Source organism: Strigops habroptila, chromosome 3 (assembly GCF_004027225.2).
Source record: "Strigops habroptila isolate Jane chromosome 3, bStrHab1.2.pri, whole genome shotgun sequence".
In the NCBI taxonomy this organism is placed as follows: domain Eukaryota; kingdom Metazoa; phylum Chordata; class Aves; order Psittaciformes; family Psittacidae; genus Strigops; species Strigops habroptila.
Genome location: NC_044279.2, coordinates 77,523,846 through 77,541,641, shown reverse-complemented (window position 1 = coordinate 77,541,641; position 17,796 = coordinate 77,523,846). Strand labels below are relative to the sequence as shown.

Below are 17,796 nucleotides of genomic sequence, written 5' to 3'. Positions count from 1 at the left end.
GTCATTCTTGGTTACTGTTACTAACTGCTGTTATCTCAGCTTCCTCCAATGCGATGAAAGCTTGGCTTGGTAATCTGATGGAAAGAAAATAAACCCCATTTTTGTCTGATTTTGTAAGGACACAAAGCTTACACAACAGTATTATCCCTCCTTCTCTGCCTCTTTGCAGACATCCGTCACTGGTTTTTGTTCTTGCACTAGCTCCGAGGACAAATGCACACTCCACTGGCAGCTTCCAGGTTTAACTCTTTACTTGTGTAGTGCATTTGGTTTGATAGGGAATTTTTTTTCACCTTGGCAGGGCCTGGCAGACTGAGTTTCACCATGGCCTTTCTCAAAGGACGCTTGCCCCCCATCCCAGCACCTTGTCTTCTACAGGGTTGAGATGCTGCTGCTGGCAGCAACGGGCATCTACAGAGCAGCAAGGAAACCCAAAACGGCAGCAGCAGGGAGGGCTGTGGCCAGAGCAGGGGTTTCTGCATCCACAGCAGATTACTTTGAAAGAAAAAGAGGAGGGAGAAGGAGCGCCGAAACCAGGTGAGGGTAGGAAAAGCTGGACTGGGGCTCTGCGTTGGCTGAAGAGCCTGCCTGGCACCTAAAACATGGGTGTGCAACCCTTTGTGTAGTTAGGATGGCAGCAACGTGGGGCATGGACACGCGGGCTTGGTGGGGCCTCGCACTGAGCCCCTCTTCCCACCTCTGAAGGGGGTGCCCCTTCCCCAGGCAGGGTACCACATGCATACACCTGTGTATGTGTCCATGCGTGCCCGTCTCCCTGCCTGGAGCAGCAGTGCTGGGATTCCCGAGTGCATGGCGCAGTTGGGTGTATGGAGGCACCTGCACCTCCCACCTGAAGTGAAAGGATTGCTAAAAACTAATTCCCCCAAAGGAGTGCCAAAAAGCTAATGAGCTTTGCTTCCCTCCCCCCCGCCAAGAGATCTCCCCCTTCTCAGGGTGTTCACGTGGCAGCTCTGCTCCTCTGCACGTTGCCTTCCCTTGTGAGGTGCCATTTGCTGGAAAACTAGGTGCTAGGCAGGGAGAAAAGTGACAAAGGCTCTTGGGATCACCAGGATTTGTGCTGCCGTGGGCAGGAAGGACACCTAGAGCTGCCTTTGTGCATTTCACTGCTCTGGAAACACTGGAAGCCTGGGCAGAGCTGGCTTTGGGAGATCTGAACAAGCCTTGGCAGGAGGCAGAGGCCAGGATGTGCCAAGAGCAGCAATAAACCAGCGTATTTAAAGCAGGAGGGGGAAATCCAAGGACAGTGATCGCTGGGCCTCTGCCAGGGCCTGTGGGAGACCATTGGGTGGGACAGCAAGGTAGAGGCATGCTCCCCTGGCTGCTTCCTTCGCAAAGTGAAGCAGTTGGCTGTAAGGACCTTGGCTGTCTCGTGGCTCTCTCTTCCTAGGTCACTCACCTCCCCAGGGAACGACGTGGCTCCCGGCAGGAGCAGGGATCCTGCAGCATCATGGCCGAAGAGGTCAGAGCCTGATGGATTGATACAGGAGTCAGCTGAGCCTGGGGAACACGTGGGATGGAAGAAAACAACCCGTCCTCCGAGAAGCCTGGGCAGTTTGGCCCCCAAAGCCAAGATACGAATGGTCTCAAACAGGAGAAGATCCAGGCTGCCAAGAGCTTCTTTTGAAACACTGCTTCTACCGAACCCCCACCGCAGCAACGTCCGGCCGCGCTGCGCTTTACACTCAAGCCGTTTGGCTGAGGAAGGCTGAGGCCATCTCACTCCTGGGGAAGCAGGACTTTCCCTCGCTGCCTCTGAGCTTTGCTGAGGTACAGACAGGGGAGCGTGCCTTGGTATTCAATTAGAGAAACTATGCAGCGCTTCATCCTTCCCAACTGTCTGCTGGAGGGCCCCAGCACTACCCAGAGCCCACAGCTAAGGCAGACAGAGGAAATCCACAGAGAACAAGGGAAATACACCAAAGAGCACCTCCAGCACTATTTTTCCAGTTCCAAGCAAGCTAAATCTACTCTGGCATCTGGGTTTAGAGATTTCCATTCTAGCCCTGGGTGAATATTATTTTTGGAAGGATTAATCCAGCTGGTAATGAATAACCCTGTTTCCTGGGACTCTCTGCAGTGTCCGTGCCTCCCGAGGCTCTCAGGAGAAAGTAGGAATTTCCTGGGGTGCTGCCATCCATGAGCAAAACTGCAGAGAGGAGCACCCCTGGAATGGGCGATCTTGGGAGCTGCCAGTGCCAGGACTGTTGCAGTGGGGAGGGAGTCAGATGGAGCTGTCATCTCCCCTGATCCCTGCTCTCCTCCTTCCTGCATCTGGATCTGCTTTCAGGAAACACCAGAACCTGCTGCTCCTGCCTGGAGGGGGACCCACAGAGAAGCAGGAGGAGACAATCCAGCTGGGAAGGGAGAGAGGTTGTTAGGAATGGATGGGCCCCATCCTGTCCCCTCCCATCCTGAGCAGAAAGGGTTGAGGCTGGATGAGACATGGCACAGAGCTCTGAGTGCCCAGGGCTTTCCAGGGACCCCCAAGTGCTCCACAGTGTTACCTCCTCTGTGCCCTCCACCCCAGCCAGTGACCAGCACAGCTCCCCAGGTTACAGGTCCTGCAGGACGGGAACTCTGCTGCTCTCCATGCACACCACACGACACAACATGACCCTGTTGTTGGTTGCAACAGCTGCAGCAACACAATTAAAAGTGATGACAGCATTTGCACCACCGGCTGTCACTGCCCAGAGACGTTTCCCTATAGTGTGGGCTGACAGACTCAGTCACAGAATTGCTTAGGAATCTCATCTGCAGCTTGCATGCTTGGCAAGGCAAACCCTCTGCCAGGCTGCTGTATGATGCCATTAAAGGTCTTTAGGACACAGCCATCCTCCTACTTCTTGGGGGTCTCTACCCTGCTCCTCTCAATCCCCCATCAGACTTGGATCTTTCCTGGCTGAGCTGGGGCTCTCCCCCTTGACTTTGTATCTGCTGAAGTTCCTGTGAGGATCTGAGTACTGAAATCACCATTCCTTTCCCTGGCTCTGGAAAATATGTAAGTTTATTTTCTTCAATGAAGAACTGTCGGTGAGGAGAGGTTTACATCAAACCTGCAAGGAAAACACTGTCATTTTTCTCTTCATGCTTTGTCTGCCTCGCAGTTTGAGTTTTGCTCTCTATTGTACTGGAAAACTACCCTCGCTCTTGCCAGCATGACCTCAATCATCATTGGAGCGTAGAACTAATGCCTCTCATGTTGTGTAGATGCACATCAGAAGTGCGCCAGGTCCTCATTCCCTCTGCGCTACAAGCTTGTATTCAGGCCTCTCCTCCTTTGAGCAGACGGACACCAGTCCTCATGTCTGTAGCTGGGCACATCGGGGAGATGCATCAAAAATCTCCTCTCCTCAGGTCTGGCTGCAGATCACCTTCCGGTCACTCCAGCAGTTTATGCAGTGGTAGCAAGGTGTCTCCATGGGACCCCCTTGTCTGCCACATCTCCAGTTTTGGCTTCATCAAGAATCCAGATCAATCTGTATCATGATGGATTTGAAAAATTAAGAAAATAGTTTTATTAATGTTTTCACCTTGATCTGTTCCCCCAGATGCCACCTTCACCGCACAGCATCCTCTGCGGGGGGATCTGCACAGACACCATGTGCGACTCGGTGGGTTGGGCAAAGCAGGGGGCACACTGGCTGGCAAAAGAACTGGCTGACCTAGTTGAACAGAGCAGCCTACACAGTGGAACAACCTCTAGGTGAAGGTGATGGCAGGACCTGATTACTGGAGGTTTCAAAACATGGGTTACCCAAACACCTGAAACTGTGTGTTAATGCAGAGCGCGCAGATTCTCGGTCCTTGGGGGAAATGAAAACAAAAAAAGTCTTAAATACAGGTAAAGTTCATGAGAACTGTGCACCTGATGGAGAACTGCAGAACCTGTTAATACAGAAGCAATTTTCCACTCAGCAAGAACAGCAGCAGCTCATACTTAAAAGATGGGAGAAAGTAAAAGCAATCCAGTGCTTGAAGTGCTCCCTTCGCTTCCCTCCTTACAGCAGGGAAAGCTGAAACCAGGACAAAAAGCCTTTGCAGGGCATCTGAAAAATGCAAACACACGCTGGATCAGGAGAGGGTTTAAAGTGCACACTTTTATTTTCTATTACAAAGGCTAAAAGAAGCAAGTTTGGTTGTTGGGTTTTATTTATTTATTTATTTAAGAACAAAACCAAAAATGTTGTTAAAACATCTACATTATTATCTTGATACTAGACCTTATGAAAGATACTAAGTTCTTTTTTAATAGTAAAGCGTGGTATTCTTAAATTATATTAATACAAAGACATATTAAAGGACTCAAAATCATTACTACCCAGCTCAGAACTGCAGCATCCCCTTGCTATCTTTTCCTTTCACTTGCTAAAACCCTTCCATTTTTGACATACAGTTTCATACATGCTAAGTAGGGTATTTTTTGGTTTTTTACTTCCCCCTGTAAAGGTCAGGTCAGCTCCAACACCAGTGTCACTGAAATCCCTGCCCCTACCAAAGGATTTGGGAAAAGATTTTCACTAAAAGTCCTTCAGCATTTAACAAGTCTGCCCTGTGCGAGTCTGTGTGTCTGGGGTTATTTTACAGGATATGAGATTTTCTTCTAATGTTATAAAATTAAACCATCGCTTCTTTTGTTAATAACCCTCGACTTTGGTTCTGTGCTGCAAAATCATCTTCTCTCATGTGAATGAAGAAAAGAGAGTTGTCACAGGGTCAGCAGCCCTACAACGTGTGGTTTGTCTGCAGCTCTGCTGAGAGTACATAACATGCTGAAGAAAACCCTCTGGGCTTGGTAAAGCAAGCCTGGGAAGTCAAGTGTGAAGCTTCCTGCCCTTTAAGTAATATAAGCAAAGCCTTTACCATTAAAACTTTACTCGCTAGTTAGCAGTATAATCCTCTGCCACCGAGATGGGACTGCAAGGACATCCTAGGGGGTTTCAAAAATGTGAGCAGGGAAACCTGTCCCATCTCAAAGCTTATACCTATCTATATAAACCCCTCCCCTCTTTGTTATTTCCCTTTCCCTAACCGAAATAAAAGTCTTCATATTTAAACTGGAGATGCTGCGTTTCGTGGCCCGAGTCCTTTTCCTTTACCCTCATTTAAAAGATTCCTTCGATACCACACACATATAATATTATATAGAGCGATATATTTAATACCTGTGTATATATGCTTCATGGGAGGGGTCACATATATACACACTAAAACAAGTCTGGTGACAAAGTACTGCAACACCACAGACCAGGTTATCATACCAGGGAAAACATAAAGAGATACTGGACGCAACCCCCACGACTGTGGGCCTCCCTCACGTCACCTCACCTCACACACCTCGCCCCGCCTCAGCCCCGATCCAAACCTCCGGGGCGACGGGGAGAGGGGACAGTGACCCACTCTGTACCCTACGAAGTTACTGTATGAGAAATCACGGCGCAGCGAACACTAGAGTCACAGTAAGAGATGCAGGTTTGGTTTAAAATAAAAACACATTCCAATGTTCCACGATCCAGATCGGCTTCCTTGGCATCTGTGCCGAAGAAGAGCAGAACAAGACAACCCAGGAGCTGATGCTGACCTCCTCCCCTGTCAGTCTATGAAGTTGGCCACTTGAGCGCAAGGAGCACGAGAAGAAGGTATGAACCAGATAGCTACAGCAAAGGGCAGAGGAGAAAAGACAGCACTTGACCACTCAAACTGCCACATCTGATACTGTGCTGGTCACTCTCTTTCTGTACAGCACTACAGATCCTTCCCCATCTTGTCCTTCTCCCCACACGTGGGCAGAGGTGGAAATAGCCACTTCCTGCCCCTCCTCTCCCAATGAGCCACCTGCGTATCATCAGATGTTATGGTCCTGGCCCCTTCCAAACCAGATCTCAAGGTGCTGAACAGCTGGGAAAGGAAGCTCACACCAAACCAGTGACCACCATCCACATTTTAAAGGAGAGAAAACGAGTTCTGCAGGGCAGTGGTTGAGTTGCCATCCCTGGTATTTAAAAGACATGTAGATGTGGTGCTTAGGGACATGGTTTAGTGGTGGACTTGGCAGTGCTGGGGTAACGGTTGGACTTGATGATCTTCAAGGTCTTTTCTAATCTAAACAATTCTAAGCCCAGAGGCACATTCAGCTTACTTAGAGCACAGATTATCTCTGGAAAGACCGAAGAGCAGCACGCAGCACACTGCTCCTGGGCCGTAACTATCCCAGTGGAGCTGATGCGCCAACTTGGAGGCTGGTTTAAAAAGGTGCAGCTGCCCCCACAGTACCTCCTGCATTTCCACATCTGTATTTCCACATCTCTCCTGAAGCTGGGAACTCCAGGGAGCAGGAAGGGAAAAGGGGGACTCAGCAATGCCAAAGCACCAAGCAGTTCATGGCCAGATTCTATTTACCACGGATACAGCACTGCCAGCCCTAAGGGCTCTGAGCTTGCTGTCCTGGGAGACTCCGTATGAAAAAGACATCCCCTACATAGGCTGGGAGGGAGATGTGTTTGTGTTTGAGTAGATGGTGCCATCCATGCATGCAAAACTGCAGAGCGCAGCTGGACTGCGGAAGAGAGAAGGAGAGGGAACCTCAGGACAGGACACGCTTTTTACTGCTTATAGGATGAGACCACCAGAAAGGACAAGGCTGGCATGCAGAGCAGTGCTGCCTCTCACTGCTGCCACTATAAAAGCCAGAACTCCTGGCCCAGAGCTCAGCATCACTGTTTCCCCCATGGTGGCACACTTCAGGTGGGACAGGAGCGGGTGCATGGCTGGGTCCCATTGTGCCACTTGCCCTCCACTGCAGTCCCTGCCCTGCTCACATCCTGGCTGCACTGCGTGTCTGCAAGCTCCCTGCCCCAGCTCCGAGGAGGAGGGGGATAGACCTCTGGTGCTGGTAAGCATCCTTCCAGCTGGATTCCCATCAGCAAAGCTCTGCCTGTGCTGCTCAATGCTGTCCTTTTAAAACAGGTCCCCAGTTCTCCTAGCAGTGCAGGTTAAAATGCAGCTCTAAGTACCCAAGAGCAAGAACGGAACCCCATTACCTCCTTGCCTCTCTTCAGGACACAAGGCAACACAGAAACACAGGCTCCTTTCGGTTACAGCCTTCCTCCTGACTGATACTGCTGCGCAGACTGCAGTGACACAGGGTGTGCGACAGTCTCCACCACACCTTCTAGATGGCTTCAGTCTTACTGCCAACAGTCACATCAGCCAAAAAACCAAACCAAAACCTGTTGCACACTGAGAAAGACATCTAATAAGGAGTCGCCAATTTGCTTTCTGGGTACAGTCAGCTGAAGCAGTCTTAAGTCACCTACAATCCAGTTCCTGCTGCTGCAAGTGGTTTTATTACTTTGCTGCTCTTAGCTACGCTCTTTATACCACACAGCTGTTACTTCAGCACCAGTTGATGCCTCAGGGCAATATAGACAGCAGAAGCTTAAGCCTAGATGTTTTAAGCCAGATCTAGTGGTTTTCCTTCTTTGCATCTCAATTCCTAATTCTTCTGGTACAGAACTCCCAGGAAAGCAGGCCAGCCGCAGCAGTGTTAAGTGGGGCTTGCTCTGCAGCACTGAGAAAAGGAGCACATGAACTTCATGGTCACCTTTTCAGCAGATGTCTGGCCCTTCCTCTCAGCTTTGTCCTCCAGACCTCTGCAGCCACATTCTGAACTGAGGGGCAGAAGAATGATACAAGGAGAAATTCTCCAATTCGCAGCCCAGTACAGACTGGACTCATTCCTTTGAATGAAGGACAGCGAAAACAAGAAGATGAAGGAGAACTTGGGGGGAAAGAAGAGAGAGGAAATGGATCACAAACTCCGTGAGCATGGTGTTCGCTGGCCAAGGAGAATCAAATTCACGATTTCATTCACCACTAACAAATCATCATCTCATAATCTTAAAACAAAAGAAAAGAAAAAGTTCTCTTTGTGAGACACAGGTCTCGCTCTCCCTGCTACTGCCACCCTCGGAAAACCCGCCCTGTGTTTCTCCAGCCGACAGGCTCCCCCCCAGTCCCTCACTATACGCCATCCCGCAATAGGAAGTTGTATTTCCCGAAGTCGTCATCCCTGGGGCAAAGCAGCATGTCCTTGCGGGCTTTGGCCAGTTTCTGCTTGAGCACCTCCCTCCGGTCCAGCCACTCTGTCAGCTCGTCCTGGCCGTGGGCAAAGCGACATTCCTCTCCTTCAGGGCAGGTCTTGCTCTTCTGGAACCTGCCAGCACAAGAAGTGCGATCAAGAGGGCACCCCCAGGACAGGGTTTTTTGGTCCCCATCTGGGATACTCGCTTGGAGCCCAGTGAAACATGCTGCCAACTCTCCTTTCTAAGGGTGAAGTGATTCTCCTAGAAACCCATGTGCAGCCAGGGAAGGCAACACGGAGGCTGTGCAGAGAAACAGAGCAGCAAACAGAGCAATGGCTATGAGGGGATTCAGTCAACAGAACAAACGGTGTGAGCTGGAACTGGACCAGCAGGGATGAGGAGAAACCACCACACAATGCCAGGTGGTAGCCATGAGAGACAGAGCCTTCTCTTGAACCAAAATGGCACTTCTAACCATCACAAGCCTTCTGAAGACACCTCGAGGCACTGATTCGGAGGGTGTGAAACATTCAAATCACTTAATAGAGCACCTGGGATTCCCCCAAGCATCAGGCCAAGCAGACTGTACAGCAGCCTGAGAGCCAAGAGCATCCTGGCCATGGAGGGCACAGGTGCAGACATGAAGCTCCCTCTCCTTTTCTAAAGACATGTGTTTGGGAATGTATTTTTACCCCTCAGTAATGTGGCTGAGCATCCCTGGGATCCAACTGCAGCCTCACCATCACCCAAACCTGCCAGCTTGTCTCCCTCCTCCTCCAAGCAGAAGTCCCTGGGGACTCTGTGAGAGGAGGAGGAGGGAGTGAAGGAGGAGGACGGATGACGGAGGCCCTGGGCCTGTTGCCCCGTATCTGCAGCAGCAGCACAGCAGGGAGACAATGGTACCTTTCGCAGAGCCGGAATTCACCCATGGGGAAGCGGTAGTTCCAGCAGCTGGAGTCACTGTCTGAGGTGAAGACCTTCTCCTTGTGCTTCTCTGACTGGATGTGCTGCTGCCATTGCTTCTTGCTGTTGCTGTTCTTCCCGCAGAGCCAGCAGTGGTAGCCCATCTAAGCAGTGCAGACAGGGCAAAGGGCCACTCAGTGAGTGAACAGTCATACCCATTGGCCTTCCCCGTGCTGGCGCTGCCTCTCCCCCTCTGTTTCCAGAGCATCCTGGAAGCTCCACTCAGTCTACGACCTCCCACACTTCCCTGCCATGTCATCTTTAGGGCATCATGCTGCTGCTAAGGGGGAGCAGAGGAGATGCTCTGTCGACATCTACCCCACACCCCAAACAGGCTCAGAGAGCAGTTCACTGACATGGTCCCCCGGCCCCTGCTCATGGCCCCCAGGAGCATAGACAATGCAGGACTCTTCATGCACCATCCACCACCCCTGGCCTAAGGATACATATCTGCCTCCAGTCTTCCCAGGCCTCTATGCTCTCAACCCAGCTCTTCTCCAAGCTTCTCCCCCTTTTCCAACAGGCCAGCAATGGCTTTTTCCAGCTTCCCCAGGAGCTGGTAGGAACCCTGGGGAGAGCCTGAGCCCACGCAGAAGGGAACCTAAGGTAGACTCCTACTGACTGGAGGATTAACAGAAAAGCCATTGCAGAGCCTTACTGATGCCAGGTCAATCTCTTTCCACCTCATCTGTGCTGCCCTTGCTGTGCTGCTCCAAGCTGCCCATCTAACCTACATTAGCACAGGCTCTTTCCCACAAAAGCAATGCAGTCCCTGCTGCCTCACACCTGGAGTACAGGAGAGGGGCAGGCTGTCAGCACCAAGGAGGAGGGATAAAAGACAAGAGATGAGCTGATTACCATGATGTCAGCATAGTCGGTGGGCATCTGGATCTGTTTCTCCCCTTCTCGCGAGGTGAGTGGTGTCCCCTCTCCAGGCTTCCCAGGATTGTGTTTCTTCAGCCACATGTCATAGGTCTGCTGCATATCTAGTACTGCACAAAGGCGACTCGTGAAGTCACTCAACCTCCTGCACTGTGCACAAACTACAAGACAAACGCTGGGGGAGCCCTTCCCTCCCCTTCCCTGTCCTCTGCAGCAGCACCAGCCACCACACTGAAGGCTCGGGAGGCCCCCTGTCACCTTCTCAGATGAGACCCCGGGGGGGAGGAACCCAATTCACACCACAACTACAACACCTGGCAGGGGGTAGGTGTCTTCTGTGGGTCGAGTGGCAACGATGACAACAGCTACACAAAGTGTTCAGGAAGGAGGGAAAGTGCCCGAAGATCTCCACAGACTTCCCCCACCAGCTGATTCTCCATCAGGCCTGATTCTGCTTGACTTGGCAGACATCTCACTCCAGCCAGGGAGCTATGGCAGGGGCTGGATTCAGACCAGTCCCTTCCCTCAGCCTAAGCTTCATCCTCGCACTCGAGACGGAGAAGAGCCCTTAAGCAAGCTGGCCACAGGAAACAGTGGGGAGGGGAGGAAGACCTAATGATAGCTTGCCTCAAGTTCAAAACCTGCCCAGGGGGCTGCAGTAGATGTCTCTTGGTGCTTTTATTTTAAAAGCCACTCAACATACTAGCACGAAGGGAAATTTTGGGTGGAAGCTTTGATTGCCCATCTCCTTTTTCTTCTCTTTTCTCCTGAGAGAGGCTATGGAAACATAAATGTTTGCAGAACTAATGTGATGCTGTAAGTGCGTTGGTAGTGATTTAGTCCTCGCTAAATGGGTAACTGAGGAACTCATGGCAATTGGGGATAATGAATGCAAATTCCCCCAAACTGAAACAACTCTCTCATTTGAAGATTCACCTTCGTGCTTGAGCAAACACACCCAGACTGGTCTGATGTGCTTTAAAGGCCTCAGCAACAAAATTACTTGAACTGTAATAAATAACAGCATCTGGCTGGCAAAGACTCTCCATCCAAACGCAAAGACTGAGAAAATTCAGGGCATGCCTGAAACCCTCCAAGCTTTCCAGCATCTCCCAAAAGAAACAGGTGAGCACCTGGACAACTGAGCCTTGCAAATAGAGTCTTTTTTCCCAGCTTGCTGTTGGTCTGAATAAACAAGCATTGCTGCCAGGGAGCTGGCTGTCCAGGCCATGGGCAACCCCCCAGCTATCCCACAGAAGGTAAGCTGGGAGCCTCCATAATTAATTCCAGACAAGCTACTCCACAAAGGCACCACCCAACGACGTTCTCATTCGGGATCTCAAATCCAATCCAATGAATACAATGCCACGAGCAGGGAGTGCCACAGCCCAGGAGCAAGGGATAAGAGCAGAAATGGACAAGAAAGCCAAGGCAGATACAAGACAGACAAGAAAAATACAGGAGCAGCTACAGGTCAGGACTGGTGCTTTGGCAGAGCTCCATATGGAGCCAGGCCTGGGACAGTACAGGCAACTAGAGGGACAGCACAGGTTGGATTCAATGAGCTGCAGAAAGGGAGGGCAGCAATGGAGCAGTGCAAGACATGGGACCAATGTGCACTAGTCCTAAAGTGAAGGACTCAAGATACACATGTATGTTTAAGAAAAGAGCAGCTCTAAATTACTATAGACAGACCTGCCCCATAATCCCACCAAAGCTCATGGTACCAGCCCTGTCCAGCTCTGTCTCTGCTGTCAAGAGTATGTCTTAACAGCCCCTGCATCCACTGCTCAAATGTCCTCTTCCCTCTCCCCAAACTCTCTGGTCCATGTTTCCCACACTCACTTTTATTTTCCTTCATGAAGGTCCACATGTCTCTCTCCTCAGGGCTGTGGGCGAAGGAGCAGTTGCCCACATACTGGCATTTCCTGCCATTTTGTGCATGGATACACAACTGGTGAAAGACAGAGAGCAAAATTTAGCACCTGCACAAACACTCCTTGTTAAAGGGGAAAGTGGGTTCAGAAAAACAGCTGGGGCATTAAATTGCACACAGGAGAGGTCGCAAACTGGACCCTCCGTATGTCATTAACTCATACTTCTTTTCCTCAGTGATGACATGAAGGGTAAGTTTCCCCTATAAACACATGGGCAGCTCAGTTCAGTCCCTGGCCTCTCTCTTGTTGCCATTTCTATAGGTGACTGGGTGCAGGTAGTGTTAGTGCTGGCCCTGGGTGAGGCAGCAGGGAGCAACCTGGATGGACCCAATCTTGTTTCCTGCTGGTCAAGTTGCTGGTCCCCAAAGGCACTCCATTCTCCACCCATTTCCAAGCAGGTGAAGAGTGGCCTTACAGGTTGCTTAGACCACACTACTGCGCACACAACTCTACCTCACAGCTACCAACAGCATCGTTGCCAGCGAAAATGAGCAGCTTTCTGAGCATCGTATTTACTGATGGTTCCTTCTCCCCTCGTCCTGTTACCAGAAGAGGACACTAGCGTGGAGCCCAGCTGGCCCATACAAACTGGGGGAGAAGAGACAACATGGCTGGGGCTGGGTGGGAGCTCAGGCAATCCACACACTCAAACTGCTTTGCTGCATGATCTGTGACTCACCTGCTGGCCCTGTTGCCTACTGTACCAGCTATAAATAACTCTTGTTCCCCCATGCCAGCTTGTAGAAACTGGCCTACAACTGGAGAGTGCTCAAGGCCTTGTGTGTGGCCTTGCGTCTGCCCATGGACTAGGGAGCAGCAGATCCCATAGGGTAGGGGGAGAGGTGCCTTGTCTTTCAGGGAGAAAGGAAAGCAGAGGGAGAGAGAAACTATCAATCGCCGTATCTGGGGCTGGGGTTGGAGGTTGGATATCTGTAGTTTTCCTCACAGCACGTGGCTTTTTAGCTGAGTTTTTAGTTCTGCTTTCAAAATACATTACGAGTCAGTTTCACAATCTACAGCAGCACAGCCACAGGGACAAGCCCCTCTCAAGTGCCCCGTTTCGCCTCTCACCCACATTGAGAAACCCTGACCTAAGGGGAGAATCAAATCTCATTCCCAAACCCTGTGCCAGCCACTTCTTGAGGTGGTGACTACATTAACAGCAACGTCAGAATCTCCCATATGTGTGTAGAGCCGTTTAAACAGGTGCTGCTCCTCTTTCTGCTCCACCCTTTTGCTGGACGTGTTTGAAATCTTGATGCCATTAGTCTGTCCCTGCTTTCCACCTCAGCCAACACGTGCTTGCATCCCAAGGGACCAGCCCTCAAAGCACTGCACTATGGTGGGAGGGAAGAGGAAGGGGCACCTGGCGGTGCCAGGCATGGGGCTTACATCATACTGCTGTGGGAAGTTGCGGATGGAAGGTAGTGGTCGGACAGACACCCACTTCTTCTTTGCTTTGGACATCACCAGCAAGACGCGACGTTCCTTCGTCCAACTGAAAACCAGAGAATAAATCAAGAGAGGCAAAGGAAGAGCTAAACAAAGTTTTGTTTCCCTCAGGGACTCTTAAATATTGGGAGATGACCAGCTCCTCCTGTCCAGCTTGTCCCTGCACTATCCAGCTATTCCTAGACACGCACATCTGTGATAGAGAAGCCTCAAGAAGGTGTTTAGGAGGATTTCTCCTTGTACTTGCCACATATTTCCTGGGGTTTCTCTTCTCATAAAGTCACAAAAGTCTCCCCCAAGTCTCACAGGGCATCACCATGGATTACTAAACAGCTGCCTTCCACCGTTCCACACAGCCAATTCTTGTGCAGTCAGATCCATGAAAAACATTTGGGAATATATTCTGCTTGAAAGGTGTTGTAGAAATGCAAGTCATTACAAGCACTGTTTTATGAACAGGTGCCAGGAAGTATTAGTTCTCCTGCAGCCTCAGCAAGTGATCACCAGGAGATATCCTGAGCAAAACCCCAAGCTCTATTCAGCAGCTGCACAAAGAGGTGTTGTCCTTCCCATTCCAGGAAGCAATCCTCGCCTGCTCACCTCTTCCAGCAACTGCTGCTTCTGTCTCTTGTTCAACAAAGGGCTTACATTCGCACTAGGATGCTGGGCTGTGCCTTTGCGGCTTGTGTTATGGGAAGTGAAGTTCTACAAACCCTTCTACCCTATCATGCCAGGCTGCCTGGCTGAGATGTGCCACAGTTTCCATGAGCCAATGGTGATTTCCCAGCTGGTATTCCTCTTCTAGGGGGCTTATAAGAAAGATGGGGACAAACTTTGTAGTAGGGCATGTAGCGACAGGACAAGGGGTAATGGTTTTAAACTAAAAGGAGATTCAGACTAGATAAGGAAGAAACTTTTTACAATAAGGGTGTTGAAACATGGGAACAACCCATGGAGGTGGTAGATGCTCCATCCCTGGAAACATTCAAGGTCAGGCTGGATGGGGCCCTGAGCAACCTGATCTAGTTGAAGATGTCCCTGCTCATTGCAGGGGGCTTGGACAAGATGACCTTTAAAGGTCCCTTCCAACCCAAACTATTCTATGATTCTATTATACTATCACACTGATCATCCTCATGGGCCCCAAGGAGCCAAGAGCTGCAAACAGACAACATGTGCCTCAGAGAAGAGCAATCAAAGCAATGAAAGAGCTAAGGAAATGAATTTAAAAGGAAGCAGAATACCTTGAATCATTGCTAATAGTGACCTGACAGACATCTGCAAACAGCTAGGAGTATAAACATGTGCAGAGGAGAACTATATTAGTGACCTTTCTAAGAAGAAATGATAACAACTGGGAGGAAAGGGAATTGTGGGAGCTGGACTGCATGCACCAGGAGTAACAGTCTGCACAATGCTGGCATCAAATACAAACAGTAAAGAGAGCTGGAAACTGGAAAACAGCTATCTGCAATGCTTGCTGTAGTGACAAATACCCTGAGCAGAGAGAGGCTGCAAGGTTTCCTAGCAGTTTCTTCCAGAGAGGCCAAATGAAGCCCTGGAGAAGATAAGAGGAGAAATTTCTGCCCTTGGGGACGGGTGGGGGAAGAGAAGGCAGCATTGCTCACCAGTGGCGGGCTTTGGCACTACAGTACTTGAGGTCTTTATCTGGCTCCACCAGCTGCCCGTTCCTCCAGCACTGGCCACAAACAAATTTCATCTGGAGGTCGAAGGTGCTTGACGCAGGAGCCCGGGGAGAAGCCTGAGGAAGAGAACCACAACCTCAGGCAAACAGATCCAAAATGCACCCCTCAAGCTGCCACGGAGATGCTGGCAGCTCCCCGCTTGCCTGCGTGCCAGCGACAAGTCAGGTTAAATCAGAGACAGCCCAGCTCTCCTCTGCCAGTGTTAGCTGCTGGCCCACTGAGACACTGGACAGGAACAAAACCACCGCTTGCTTCAGCATGATTTCTTGAGCTTTGACATCTGGCCAAAACACAGCCAGCCTGGCAGATTCAAGCACTGACCAGGCCTGGCTGTGAAACCCCTGCAGCATATCTACATGTACAGACAAGTCCTGCAAGACCTGCGCCAGTGCTTAATCCCCACCTCCCCGCAGGTAGGGCAATCCACATCCCCTCGCTACCATGGGGAGAGCTCAGTCACACAGCTGAGGGAGCCCCCCTGGAAGGCAGCCAGGCCATGCTACAGCAGAGGACCCACCACTCCTGCTGTTAGACTAAGAGGCACATGTCACATCTAGCATTTGACACCATGAAGTCAGAGCTGGGTCCCCTTCCAATCCATTTCTGGGCAGGTTTCCATCTCTCACAGTTCCTTTGCACCAGGTTTCACAAGCGGTTAATTGTGGTCACTGGACAAAAGTATACAACTGTCAATGTACATATTTCAAATCCTCTCAGTCACTTGATTGGCCTTCTACCTGTCCCCATGAAAAGGCTGTTTTGGGATTAAAACTAACAGGCTGAGGATTAAAAAGGAGCCAGTCCGCCCGTCCTGTATCGCTGCTGCCTTGTGTTCTCTGAGCAAATCTCTGGAAAGCTGTTTGCATTCTCTATCACCACTGAAGACATGAGACTGGTGTCTCCAGTTCATTTCCAAACCAAAGAGCAAATGTGATTGGACACCAATGGCCCTGGGCATGGGACTATGTGAGGGTACAAGAGGACAGGCCAGTCATCAGGCTGACCATAAAGCACAGAAGTCACGTACAGATGAAACAGCTCTCTGTCTGCTAACACTGCCCATCCCAGCTGCCATGCCTTGACTTCTAACCCTGAGCATCTAACAAGGAGCTTGCTTCTGCCAGCAATTGATCAGCAGCAGCATGGAACCTATGTGCATCCCTTTGGCAAAGGGAAAACAGCAAGCACAGGCGGTGCAGAATGAAAGCATCTCCCAGGAAATGCCACATAAGTTATTGACTACCACTCTGCATCGCTCTAAACCTGACATGTGAAAGGTACTCAACCGCTGTGGAAAGCTGATCAGAGAGCTGTGCTGACTACAAGAGGCCATCACTGCTCTGGATGTTCCAGCAAAAGGACCCTTCCAGAGAACCATCATCTCTCCTGAACAGCAGCAGCAATTCTGTCCTACTCGCCTGCAGGATGGCCTTTCTGGTGGCACCTGGCAGACGACTCGTGCATCTGCCAGCTTTCACCAGTGCTGGTGACCACCCAGAACACATCACACTGGCTGGTTGTGGGATGAGCAGGGTTGAGACCTGGAATATCACGAAGGCAGTAGGGTACCTCTGTCTCAGATGCATGGCCTCTGAACACTAGTCTTAATCTCCACTTGGTCTCCAAAGGAAATTACGCTACAGCTTGCCTCTGACCCACCAAACTTACACACCTAAGGTAATAAAATGGCACGGCTGGCATATTCCCTTTTATCAGCCCCACGCTATCTGCCATATAACCCTCCAGGCAACAGATCTCTCAGCACAGCCAGGAAGCTTGGCTCAAATCTACTGACCCAGCGAAACCAGAAACTGAGTGGCTCCAGAAGGCACGATAGATCAGAGATAAAGAGAATGTTTCCCAGGTAATTCTGGTGATCCTGGCTGCTTTTCCCACAAATTCTGAATCAGAAGAATCCTGTGCATTTCTTCATCAGAGTCATGCAAACTGCTGGTCAATCCAGTGGGCATGTATGCTCCCAGGGGATTAGGAGCCAAGTGAAAAATCAAAGCTGCTGATATTGCTGCTACATGACTGTATTTGTAAAGGCGAGACACATACCTGGCACACTGCTGACAGCCAACAGCGTGGAAATTATATCACATGAGGCTCTAGCAGATGAAGCCAGGCAAAACTGCCTCGGGCTGTGGCACCACCCCCTGCTATGGAGCCAGACAATATATTGTTAGCTATGCACCATGGCAACCAAATAAATAAAAGTCTTTGGCACGACAGCTCTCCACTTCAGGCTTTGCAGAAAGCAACAGCCCCAGCACGGCCGCTCGTGTCTCCCAACTTCAGGAACCCCTCTCAGCAATAATGAAATGCTGTCTGGAGGAGCCACATGCCTCAGGGGACTATAGGAGGGGCCCAGGTTACTCAGCCACCTAACCCAGTGAGCTGTACTTAGGTGCAAATACCCCTTACTAGAGACTTTCCGCTCCATGCTTAAATTGCTAATTCTAAGACCACTTTTTTGGAGGTTTTGCAGCCAGCTAGTGGAGTAGAAACAGGATAGCCCTCAAAAATCAGAAAAAAAATGAGGGCTAAATCCCCTCAACTGCTAGGGATGTGATAGGAGGACACCCAGCTATCGACAACAGTCTCTTCTGCTGACTGCCTCTTCAATCTGCAGCCACTGGTTTTACTCCTATAGCAGCCTTTATACACGGCCAAGTGTGACATCCCTGGCAGGTCTTTAGCAAGCAGTGTATCTTCATTTTCCACTTCTTGCTAACTTCCACTCTCCTG

At 50.4% G+C, this 17,796-nt stretch overlaps 1 protein-coding gene across 8 annotated transcripts in view; it reads right to left on the bottom strand.

The window, feature by feature from the left end:
- Positions 1-4,155: 4,155 nt before the first annotated feature.
- Positions 4,156-17,796, bottom strand: part of ZC3H7B (zinc finger CCCH-type containing 7B) — a 51,001-nt gene continuing 37,360 nt past the window's right edge. For all 8 annotated transcript variants that reach the window (XM_030478779.1, XM_030478778.1, XM_030478783.1 and 5 more), the window contains 6 exons: positions 14,968-15,101; positions 13,280-13,385; positions 11,796-11,904; positions 9,927-10,060; positions 9,009-9,172; positions 4,156-8,236 (listed from right to left, as the gene is read on the bottom strand). In XM_030478779.1, coding sequence (XP_030334639.1) covers positions 8,044-8,236; positions 9,009-9,172; positions 9,927-10,060; positions 11,796-11,904; positions 13,280-13,385; positions 14,968-15,101 — 840 coding nt within the window. In that variant the 3' untranslated portion in view covers positions 4,156-8,043. The remainder of the gene's footprint in view (positions 8,237-9,008; positions 9,173-9,926; positions 10,061-11,795; positions 11,905-13,279; positions 13,386-14,967; positions 15,102-17,796) is intronic.